General features: G+C 36.9%; 1 protein-coding gene across 1 annotated transcript in view; it reads left to right on the forward strand.

Moving 5' to 3' along the window:
• Positions 1-12,476, forward strand: part of Col3a1 (collagen type III alpha 1 chain) — a 36,197-nt gene that overhangs the window by 5,301 nt on the left and 18,420 nt on the right. Inside the window, exons 2-14 of the mRNA XM_038315384.1 lie at positions 3,667-3,866; positions 4,124-4,174; positions 4,579-4,692; positions 5,983-6,054; positions 7,666-7,719; positions 8,220-8,273; positions 8,974-9,027; positions 10,147-10,200; positions 10,360-10,413; positions 10,797-10,850; positions 11,237-11,281; positions 11,413-11,466; positions 11,876-11,920. Coding sequence (XP_038171312.1) covers positions 3,667-3,866; positions 4,124-4,174; positions 4,579-4,692; positions 5,983-6,054; positions 7,666-7,719; positions 8,220-8,273; positions 8,974-9,027; positions 10,147-10,200; positions 10,360-10,413; positions 10,797-10,850; positions 11,237-11,281; positions 11,413-11,466; positions 11,876-11,920 — 905 coding nt within the window. The remainder of the gene's footprint in view (positions 1-3,666; positions 3,867-4,123; positions 4,175-4,578; positions 4,693-5,982; positions 6,055-7,665; positions 7,720-8,219; positions 8,274-8,973; positions 9,028-10,146; positions 10,201-10,359; positions 10,414-10,796; positions 10,851-11,236; positions 11,282-11,412; positions 11,467-11,875; positions 11,921-12,476) is intronic.

Here is a 12,476-nt window from a genome sequence, read left to right on the forward strand (position 1 = left end):
ACTGCTCTCCATCCCATCCTGTCTTTGAAAGCAGAAAGGAAAAAAGAATAAAGCCATTAAGAGTATCAGCCTTCAGAAAAGCATCCTAGATTCAAATCTGATTTTCTTTCATTATTTAGTCTGGGGCACTACCTGGTTTGTCTCGGGCTCTTTGCCTGCGTTGAGGATTGTCAGTCACAGCAATTAGCTGATAGGTCCTCTGCAAGCAGGAAGGGAACCCTAAGATCAATGTACAGCATCAGGTACGGAAGTGCGCAGCTGCATTCCCAACGGCCAGCTGCAGTGAGCCACCCCTACATTTCTAGCAGGTTCGTTGCAGTGATGCATACCGGTACCCGCATTCCCAGCAGTCTGCAAACTCAGGTCAAGGACTGTGATTTCATGGCTGGCTTGGCTTACAGGCAGAGACCACTGATTCAAAAGAAAACAAAAAGAGGTCAGCTGCCCAAGGATCGTGCCTAGAACACGAGCTTGGTGTAGCGATGGTCGCGCTGGCAATTGTCAACCACCACTACCCTTTGGGAGAACCAAAAGCACTTAGCCATGTAGGGCAAGGGGAGATAACACGAAGACCCGTACTCTCGAAATATAAAACTAAAGCTGTTATGGAATAAGTTAAATATATTAAACATTTTTCACGATCCGGAAGATTGTATTATAAATAAGAATAATATATACATATGAAACAAATCAATAAACAGATGTATTCCAATGCTGCAAAGGGCGAAGCATTCCCGGAAGTGCCCACTGCCATACCATGCCTTCCAGGTTTGATACCAAAGGCAGTGTCAGGAGATGTGTACTGGAAGGGTTCTGCTTTGGTAAATTATATGGCTAACAGTAGATGGTCATGCATGAGACAATAAATCAGAAGAATCTCGGAAGGCATCCTTTTCAGAGAAAATATGTATAAGAGACACAGGTTGAAAAGTGTTGTGTTCAGAGCCGCAAGGTCTACTTGTGACTTTTCAGGGTCTGATTTTTCAAGAAAGACAACTTTGCTTCAAATGAATATGAAATAAATTATGGCAACAAATTAGATCCATTAACTCTTATATTTTAGGCATTCCAACTTTCTCCTTTTATGTAGAACAACACCTCCAATTACTGCACGCCACGCCCCCTCCCCATGCTCTATGCACTAGAACCCCGTTCACGAGCTCCGTGAAAGGGCCTGGAGGTTGAGAATACACACGCAGAGACAGACCGACACACAGACCTTCAAACACTGGTACCAAGAGCCCCCTTTACTAGCACCATGGAGGCTTAAATACCCTGCAGTCAATGGCCAACAGGTGAAAATCCCAACCTCTCATCCTCTATGTAAAGCACAGCTTTTAGCAACTTCAATTAGAAGGCTCTAGACAGGGAAGAGCAGCTGAAGGCCAGGACTCAATTGATCCCAACAAGTTTTCTATTATGTAGCCCTAGGTTTAACATGCTAATTTATAATTTTAAAGAGTCAGTGTCGTGCTTGTCTACTTGACAATGTTCAAAACAAATAATAAACACTATTTCTTCTGATGTGAGATTGGCCTCAATAGGGTATACACCTGGAAGGATGAATGGGGGGAAAAAACTTTATGACCAATTAAGAACATATGAAGTCGTTTTAAAATATGAGGTACTTAAATCTAACTTTACCTGCTATATTAATTTATGTTTAACTTTACATGGGTATCCAATAGTTCCTTTTAATAACCTGCATGCTGTATTAAATGTGGAAAGCTATTTCTGATTCAAGGGTAAGTTGCTGATAGAATAATTAGCACAATCTACCAGTGTCTTCAAAGGGTCAAGGTCAGGGAGTTTGACATTCACATCTTCAGTGAGAATATCCCAAGTTAGAGCCAATCAAATAAGAATTTCTTGTCCATCTAATTGAGAGAAGTCCGGAAAGATTCATATGAAGAAAGGAGCACCCATGAAAAGATATTTGTGATTTTGCTGAAAAGTCTTCTATCTCAACACTTGACATATATTTTTTTTTACTTCCAATTGAACATAGTTCTTAGACACAAAACATCAGTTCTAGGTAACACAAATAGGTTTAGTGATCAGCCCTTTGTGCACTAAGACTATTAGTTATATGAAAAAAACCTCTTTGCTTTCTCTTGAATTACTTGAAATCAGCAGCATCACACAATCCTGAATCCTTTACGCTGAGATAAACAGTTTGATATTCAGCTCTTATATTCTCTGAGAATAAAGATGCATTCCATACAGCTTTAGAAAACCTGTTTCCACCCCACCCTTCACCCCCATCCTCACACGTCTGCTGCAGACACAGGAGGAGTTGCCACATCTTCCCTAAAAGAACAGATTTTTTTTAACTATATAATCTTTGTTCCCCATTGAAAATTTTAGTGGAACTGTCATTTTTGGTTTTTATTAGCTGTTACATTGATAAATTGTTAAGACAAGAATGGGTCTCAACTTGCCTCATACAAGAAGCTCGAGCTATTTCATACGATGATTAAAGCTGTTTGTACATATATGTAGAACGTGAAGAAGCTCCATAGTCTGCAGAGAACAGATACTCTGAAATTTCTCTTAATGGTAAAGTTTTAGATGATAAATTATCTAAATATGAAGATAAGGAAAGAGAAATTTCCAATCAGGGCTACAGGAAAATAAAGTTTCACTGTCTGAAAAAATGCAAAAGAACACACAAGACATTGCTTACATTCGAAATTGTTTGCAGATGTTTCAAAACTTATTATTTATCCATTTGTGATTGGCAAACTGTCATAGGAATCTTCAAGCTGAGCTTAGCCCATACTACACAGTCAACACTTCAAGAACTGGGAGTGGGTTTTATTCTGGCATCTCTTCAGTGGATTCACTGTGAATGGCTGCTGAAATTTCAATTTCTTACATATAATTAAGAACCAACTCTAAAATTTTGGTTGAAGCTATTTCTTCTGCTGTAGTAAGCCACAAATACACATGGCCATGATTCATATTTTCCCTATTTGTTCTACTTATTCATTGCCAATATTTGCTTTAAAGTTTCACTTTATTCTAGACATTTGGAAAACTTTATCTATGTGATATATATATATATATATATCATAGATATGTATTGCATTATGTCATATAATGTTGACCTACTAATGCCAACTAAGCTAGCAGTGACACTGAATACACAGTCAACTTTGTTAGCTTTCCCAGGACAATCTGGAAGAGTTTTATGCTGCCAAGATTAGCTCAGTTTTCCCCCTGAATGTCTCAGCTCAGATAATATAATCCAGAAGTTCCCAGAGTTAGTAACAAAAATCAACCTTTTAGTTGCATGTCCCTATTAAAGCATCTGCCACTAAAGCAAAGAATAGTGATTAGGCAAAATTGCTTATTTTCAGTGGTGTAATTAATATACAAGTGTTTGCATATTTGTATTGTATCTACTAATGCTCAGTTTTTCATATGAGAAGTAAACACAATTGATTTTTAATGAAAATTGTGGTGTGACCTTTTATTTTAATAAGCAGTATCCTGGTACATAGCAATTACATAGAAGAAATGTGCTTTTTTTTGATGAAAGGAAAAAATTCATTTTTCCAAACGCTCTTCATTTTGAGTGTACTCTGCAAATGGTTATGACAGAAAAATCACTTTTCTCCAAGCATAAAATATGCCGTATGTTCTCATTTTTTCTTCCCGCAGATGAATCGGGATGCACCCACCTTGGTCAGACCTATGAGTCTAGAGATGTTTGGAAACCAGAGCCATGCCAAATATGTGTCTGTGATGCCGGATCTGTCCTCTGCGATGACATCATCTGTGATGATGCGCCACTAGACTGCCCCAACGTAGAGATCCCGTTTGGAGAATGTTGTCCAATATGCCCACAGCCTACCACACCTGTGAGTCTACAGAATGCATAAACTCTTCAAAGATTACGTCTTCAAGATTCATATTAAACAAATGGATAGACAGTATCCATAGCAAAGATGCCTGGAAGGAACTGCAAGCCATGTCTGTTAAGCAGGCTTAACAAGTGAATGATGTCATTTCTAAATGAAAGCAGGGGGTTGGGTGTAATGAGAATTAAGAATTAGTTAAGAATACTGCCATAGTTTTTTTTTTACATATATTAACCTATATTGTTTATACTTCATAGGCTCCTGCCCTTCCTGAAGGTCATGGACCTCGAGGCCCCAAGGGAGATCCAGTGAGTAACATCTTCCCAAGGAGAAAAGTTAATGCTAATGACACTTCTAGGAAAGCCTGGTTTTCCTTGTCAAATTATTCCTGTATTCAAACTCAGCTGTCATCATTCTAAATTTTCTTCTGTCCTATGTATTTGAAAATCATGATATATAGCTGTACTTGTCTGGTTTCCCAAACCTTACAAATCTTCATCCCTTTGTCAGTTCAAAACACAAAATGTAGGTCAAGACACAAAGGAACATAATAAACTTCGGTTATCCATGAGACTTAGTTGGATATATACTTATCCCCAAGGACAAATACCACAGTGATTATTCAAGATAGCATGGAAGCAAATCCCTAGTGATCATTTTAAAGCACCCCATATCTTACTGGTTTTGTTTGTTTTTGTCTTATTTGTTTTAGGGTCCTCCTGGCATTCCTGGGAGAAATGGTGACCCCGGCAACCCAGGGCTACCGGGTCCCCCTGGCTCTCCTGGCTCTCCTGGAATCTGTCCATCATGTCCAAATGGTGGTCAGGTAAGAAATGACAGAATTAAAACCTCCTCCATAGAAGTGGCTTAGTTCGCCCTACATTCTATCACAAGAACAACTTTCGTCCTCTGGTTTTATATGTTTAACAAATTCTTATCTAGTGCTCCTATATGCTGAGAGCGTTAAAAGAACCCACTGTCATCGTGCCAATATGATTGCTGCTACCTCTTTCAGAAGTGTCCCAACTTCTTAGCAAGTACATGACTTACTCATTATGTTTGATAGACGGACTATCAGCGCCTAAAATACATAACTTACAAAATTTAAAAAGTGCTATAATTGGAGAATTCCCTAATACCTCTCCTAACACCAATGACAATGCCATTGGAGGCTTGGGCACCAAAAGCAGTTAACAGCTCCAAAAATGGCTTATCAACTTCAGATAAACAGAGTGGCCTGTGCCTCCGTGGTGGCCGAACAGAACTCGGTCTTCAAGGCACATCTTTCTCCTCTGAGTCAGGGCTGCCAATCAGTCTGCACACAAAACAAATAGTCAGGAATACAAACACTACACAGTTAAGTTGTACGGGTGTACGTGAACTCAGAAAACTACACAAATGTTTGTGGTTTATGTAACTGTTTTTCCAAAACAATTCAGGAGCAATGAGCATCGTGGAAATCAAATAGAACCTATCTAGACCTAGAACTAAAAGCAAGCTCTGAGCTGTTCTGATATTTTTCCTTGTTCACAGTGGTTCAGTGCTTAATTGGGAGGGGTTCAGCTCTTATTACATAAAATCAGAAACCATATATATATATATATATATATACACCATATATAGTTGATTATGTATGTATACATATATGTATATATACACATATATATGTGCATGTATATATAATTAAAATCAGTTTTATTGGCCTTTTGGGAAGTTTATTTTACTTCCCCGTGTTTAGTTGGAGATTAGATACTTAAAGAGTTCATGATATCAATGTTCCTTTGTTCTTACATATTCAATTACTCTTTGTGTAATACTATAACTATTGTATAGAAATAATGATTTCAGTAATAACACTGGGGGACAAATTGAAGTGGTAATTTTTCATTTAATACAGTTTGTTAAAATCTTCATACACTACTCAATAAATATTTCTGTAGCAAGTATAATATTTAAAGTCATAGACTGACAATAAGCAAAAAAGACATCACATCTGCATGCTGAAATCTATCAGCAAACAGTACATGCTGCATACACTTATTCTAAATGCTTTGGAAAATAACTATGACCTTTGTATTAATAGAATCTGATCTATGTACTGATTTTTTTTTTACAGAATTATTCTCCTCAGTATGACTCGTACGATGTCAAGTCTGGAGGAGCAATTGGAGGCTATCCTGGACCAGCTGTATGTACAAATGTTTCTGCGCATGTTCAAGTATCACCCAGCATTTGTTTCTTAACTCCTGAGTGATGGCCTTCCAGAAATACAACATTTTCATGCATTTGTAGAAAACGGCTCATTAACTACCAAAGCTGGAAGAGAAACCAACCATCTTGCTATGATTTCCTATACTAACTCATTTCCTTTTTGTGGCATTTTATGCTATGCCAGTATTAATTCTTCATGCCCACCTGCATAAGGGCTCTCCCACCATCACCTCATAGACTGTCTAATTGAATGCAATTTTATTAAGGAGTGTTTCCACTTCTCATTTTCTCATCCAAGTTGCTCAGCATCCTCTTTTCATGTTTTAGTTTGCTGAATTTTTCATTCTAAATGACAGTTTAAGTCATGAATGTTCAATATCACTTTTCATCTTTCCTCCAAGCTTTAAATCAAGTATGAACATTTTTAGAATCATTGATCTTTTATGTCCATCTATCCTAAAGAATACCTATTCACTTTGACTGTGAAGGCCTTTCCAAATGTAAATGGCCCAGAGTTTTAATAACAGAAAACAACAAGAATCATTCCAAGCTGGATTTGAATGTATAATAATATAGTGATAGATTCTGGTGATGCTTGCTCTTGAATAACTCTCAGGGAGAGGAATAATACTGTAGCCCATAATTTATTGTAAGTAACAGAAACATCACTGTAAATAAGTACAATATGCCAATATATTTGTGGCTTCTAAAGTTAAATAAAAAATTTTATCAGTAGATAGAAAAGAACTGGTAAAGAATATAGTAACTGGTATAAATGAAATTGAAAAAAGTTTACCAATTAGATGTTTATGATTTTCCAAGTTTTGGTATTTTTTAATGTTTGAAAGTCACATGGAGAATCAATCACTTTTATGACCATTGGTTATTACTACACTCATGTTATAAATCCTCCTTTAATAAGGTACACAAGCCTAAATAAAACTATCACTTATTGACATTCCAGAAAGATAAGCTAAAAACGTGTTGTCAGAATTTAGAAATAGTATACTACTGGTTTTCTAGTTTAGTCTGGACTTCTAAAATGGTGATGACATCCATTTGCTTTAAGTGTTTAGTAGCCCATATATTATGTTTACACCCAAGTCTTCACATCAACATGACTGTGAGATATTAATACAGTCATGAAGTTTGAAGTTGACTGACCTGCTTAAGTAAGAAACCTGCTTAAGATCTATAGTGTGAAGATATTTTCCACACGATGCTTAGACAAAAGACAAGAAACTGTTTTTCACCGAGGGAGGTATTAATGAAACACTATAAAGCTTATCATTTTATTTTCTACTGACTTTTCCCCCTCTGAAAGCCCTGTCTTAAGGGTTGAGGTTAAAATTTTTAACGTTGATTCATAATCTGAATGATTCTCTAATTTCATCTGGAGTAAGGTTTTCATGCAAAAACCTTTATTGGAAATCTCATAGAATTAAGCATATCAGTGCTTGTTACTAGATAACAAGATATAGTTGTATATGTTTCAAAACACATTGACATCATGTCTGAACAGACATCACTCTGTGCAATGCATTTCCCATTTATCTACTTGTGTTTATTGCTTAAATTTGCATTCTAGGGTCCCCCAGGCCCTCCAGGCCCCCCTGGCTCTTCTGGACATCCTGGCTCCCCTGTAAGTATAATGCCTACTGGTGTTGTCATCTTCATGAATATATAAATCAAACTAATATAGATATGGATATAATCCATTTCAGCACGCACAGTCACAACTAAGTAAAGCTGCAACCAAGAAACATCATTTTTAATGATGTTACGATTTCATATTTAATGTACTCCCTAACAACTATTATCAATTAAAATTTTGATAAAGTTGAAATACATGTTTCATTTATAAACAATATGCCTTGAGTTAAGAACCATTCAATTTCAATTTCAATGAAATCTTTATTTAATCCTGAAAATATGTTTTAAACCTTCATAAACTGTAATGGAATTCTTGACTAAATTCACCAATCATGACTTCTGACTATTCTCAAAGTATAAGTTTTTCATATGAAGCTCTTGTTACTTTATTTACATGTATTACATAATGTGACAATGGTGTCATAATTATTATTTAATAATAGAAATATTACATAATATTAAAATATATTTTCACTTATTCTACTTTAGGGTTCTCCTGGATACCAAGGTCCCCCTGGTGAACCGGGTCAAGCTGGTCCTGCCGTAAGTAACACTTAGATTGCTGAACACATTGACAATCCACTTTCTATATGAAATCTATCAATTCCTGAGTCACTCATGACTATATCTAGAGTGCAGATTGCACACATGCTTGAATTTTTACATAATAACTTAGCATTTTGGGGTGTTGGAGGTGAACCCAAAGATCTTAGAGATTCTTAACTAGTTAGTTATCAAAGTTAGCCACTTCCCAGAGTTAACAAAGATCATCTATCAAAGCATCTAAGATTTCTGTAGACTCCCCTTGTGTCTGTTCTGTCATTGTGCTTATAGGCTTGTATACATCTGCATATAGTGAAGGGAAACATCAGAGTCCTCCGGAATCATATGCCACACAAACATACAGAAATGAAAAGAAATGCTATTTTAATACAATATTTCAAAATATTGAGAAATGCATTTGTATTTTTGTATAGTCAATGTCTTAAAATATACAAATGCATATATAAATAGAAACTTTTAGTATAAGATATAGATAAGATATAGATACATGGTATTTAAAGTTTTTAGTAAATTTTAATCAACAGCAAAAATTAGATGGAATGAACATAGAATATTAACTCAGTGTAATTTTCATGCTGAGAAGGACTGAAGGATGTTTCCTTCCAGCTGCACTTAACATGCAGGGACAAAATGTAACAGAAAAATTTTGAGCTTATCTATTTCTATTTTCTCATTTCAGGGCCCTCCAGGACCTCCTGGTGCTATTGGTCCTTCTGGCCCTGCTGGAAAGGATGTAAGTATTCATAGGTCAAATAGGAATATAGTGAAATTCGGCTTGAATGATAAACCATGTTTCCTTCATGCCACTATAGAAAAGTCTTAGAAAAACTTGAAAGTCTTTATTCAAAAAAATTAATGCAGTTGGGTGGTACTGGCACATACCTTTAATCCCAGCAATCCGGAGGCAGAGGCAGGCTGATCTCTGTGAGTCCAAGGCCAGTTTGGTCTACAGTGAGTTCCAGGACAGTCAGGGCTGTTACACAGAGAAACCTTGTCTCAAAAAACATCAATTGTACCCTGACAAGCATCTTCTGTTATTATTGGTGGTTGGTAGCATTCTCACAGCCTTTTATGATGAATTTCCTAGCTTGTTAATTCCCTTTCTTAAGGGTGATGACCAGCACTGACCAGCACTTCTTATTGCTTCTAGGGTAGTTTCATGGAAAGTCATGCTCTCTTGCTGAGATCTTCATCAGAAATCTTGCAATACTTCTATCTCTAAATCACCACGAGATGAGATAGTTGTTTTCACTTTTCAGGATGCTAGCATTTAACCAACGTGTTCATCTCTGCGTTGCATTTGCAAAGCTGTACATTTGACAAATTCAACAGTGATAGAACTCTCAGATGCGCTTTATTTTCATCCCAGAAGGAACAAGATTCTTTTCTTTACATTCTGTAACAAATAATCAGTATATTAACATCATTACTTTATGAGCGCAAATTTATAAATTTATTATTAAGTATTTAGTAAATATTCTCCTTTTTTCCTCAAATAATTTCCAATGATAAATTGTTTTCATTGACTTGAGGAAAAATCTGAATATTGGGAAAAGAGACATCAGTACTAGGACATCATAGGTTTATGACAAGGTGGAAGGAGCCTCCTTTAGTCCTTCCATTGAGAAACCTGATGTCACTGAGTAGATGGCTCTTACCTATTGTCCTAGCACTAGGTGGCCATTGGAGGACAGCACAGCATCAGCCAGGGCTATCTACGGAGATTGTGTCTCAAATAAGTACCTAATCGGAAGTAGTCTGATCTCACAACTGCATGCTTGATCCAACCAGACCACTCCTTAGCTGCATCCTCACACATGAGCCTTTACACATCCTTTATTTCTCTGCCTAGGGAGAGTCAGGAAGACCCGGTCGACCTGGAGAGCGTGGACTGCCTGGCCCTCCGGTAAGTCTCCTCCATTTGATAACCCCCTCAGTTACAAGCATTTCAACTTCAAAAGTGCATGACCAAATTGAAATCAACATAAAGACAAAGTGCATTTCAGTGCTGGATTTTGAGTCTATTTGAATGTTAATTAACGTCTTTCCCATTCATTACTTTTAGGGTGCTAAAGGCCCAAGTGGCATGCCTGGATTCCCTGGGATGAAAGGGCACAGAGTAAGTGACCTTTATGATACCCCTAACTCTAATCCTTTATTCATGAACTTAGTAGGTATAATTTATTGATGGCAAAGCATCTTTATGTTTAACTAAATATTAGGTGAAATCTGCCAAGTCCAAAATGCATCAATCTAATAAGAACAAAATCCATCAAACTAGGTTTTACTCTTCTACCCTGATGACAGCTTTCTAAACAGACTGAATGGCACTTCTTTCTTCTATAAAAAAACTATGCCAGTGTTTAAAATGCTTTCTGTTCTTTAAGTTACCATTATAGATAGTTATGTATAATCAAATCCAGTAACGAAATTTAATGTAAGACTTCCATTTTGAATTGTGCACAAATCTTCAATTTTTTTTCTGTTTTTAAATTTTCCCAGGGTTTTGATGGACGGAACGGAGAGAAGGGAGAAACGGGTGCCCCTGGACTGAAGGTGAATTGCAGCCCACTGTGTTTTTGAGCAAACTCATTTAGAGTCTGGAGCTATGTTAAGATTCACTCTATGGGGCATAACTTTGTCTGTCAACTGTTCTTTACATATTGTTGATTGCTCAGGGTAGCCCCCTGAAGCTTCGATGACAGCTGATATAACAAAGCCTCTGGCGTAGAAATGTTTGCACATCCCAGTGTGACTAATGAATATGTAGAGTTGTCATGTGCTTAAAGTGCAGAATTTTACATTTCTGATGATTAAAATTAAAGGCTCACAACAATTTAATATTGCCAAAGTATATATTTTCCTTAGTCTCTTCTATGATACAGTATTCACAATATCAAACAGTTTGCTATACAAAATCATAACATTTCGTATGTCTCTAGGGTGAAAACGGTCTTCCCGGAGACAATGGAGCTCCTGGCCCCATGGTAATTACGTTTCCCCTCCTATAATTTTCAGTACTAATACTAACCATCCAGCTCCGTTGCCTTTCTCCTTCCCATCTGTTCTCACACATGTCAGGCTCACGCTGAGATCATACTCTCAATTTTGCCTGCAGGGTCCCAGAGGGGCTCCGGGTGAGCGAGGACGGCCAGGCCTACCTGGAGCTGCAGTGAGTATTGTCACAGTGTGCCCAGATGAAGGCAGAGGTTATCTCTTCTGGAAAAAACTGTCTTCAAGATTAGATTAGTCAAGATTTGGGTATAATGCTATGGAAAAGAAAGCCTTGCATTTAGTCTCCCTGCTGATTCTTTCCATTGGTGTGGGGGGTGTCAGTTTTATGCATGCCTTAGAACCTCATATTTGCATTCAATTCTAAAAACCCAGAATCCAGGCTTGCTCCATGCCTCCTGCATGGTGTCTCAACAGTCTAACACTGACCCTAAAAATATGTGATAGTAAGGGGACTTTAATATGTCTGAGGAAAATTCAGTTCAGCTCAGCTTGAATTGTAGTCAGACATTACTGGTAACTAATCTTCCATAAATAAGAAAATATTTAAGACAAACTTCTCTTTTTAGGGTGCTCGAGGCAATGATGGTGCTCGGGGCAGTGATGGCCAACCAGTGAGTAACGTTGTATCTAAACCCACTTTGTTCCAAAGTACTTAGAGCTTGTGGATCATATGTTACATTGTCATATTACTATATATTATATTACTATATATTATATTACTATATATCATATTACTATATATTATATTACTATATATTATATAGCAAACCCACATTGCCACTCGATGACTCTTTTTAACCCTAAAAATGGAAATAGTTTGTAGGTCCATCCAGTACTTGATAGTATCCATCAGGATATCATTTAAATCTATATGGACCCCCAAACTATGTTTCCCTTCTAGCCATGACCATCATTCCCAGTCATTCACTGACATGTGTTTAACACATACTTATGTTTCATAGTCAATATTGGTTATGCCAGTTAAGAGACATGCAAAATAGACGGTGATGTTACCTCTATGTAAATAAGAACACAAACGCTTAGGAGTAAGATCCTGCACAGTCACAGGACGTATGGAAAAGCAGAAATACAGATGTTCTCTGTTCTCACCTCAGATTTAACCCTCTTTTTTTTTTTTTTTTTTTTTTTTTTTTTGGTTTTTCGAGA

Source organism: Arvicola amphibius, chromosome 18 (assembly GCF_903992535.2).
Source record: "Arvicola amphibius chromosome 18, mArvAmp1.2, whole genome shotgun sequence".
In the NCBI taxonomy this organism is placed as follows: Eukaryota; Metazoa; Chordata; class Mammalia; order Rodentia; family Cricetidae; genus Arvicola; species Arvicola amphibius.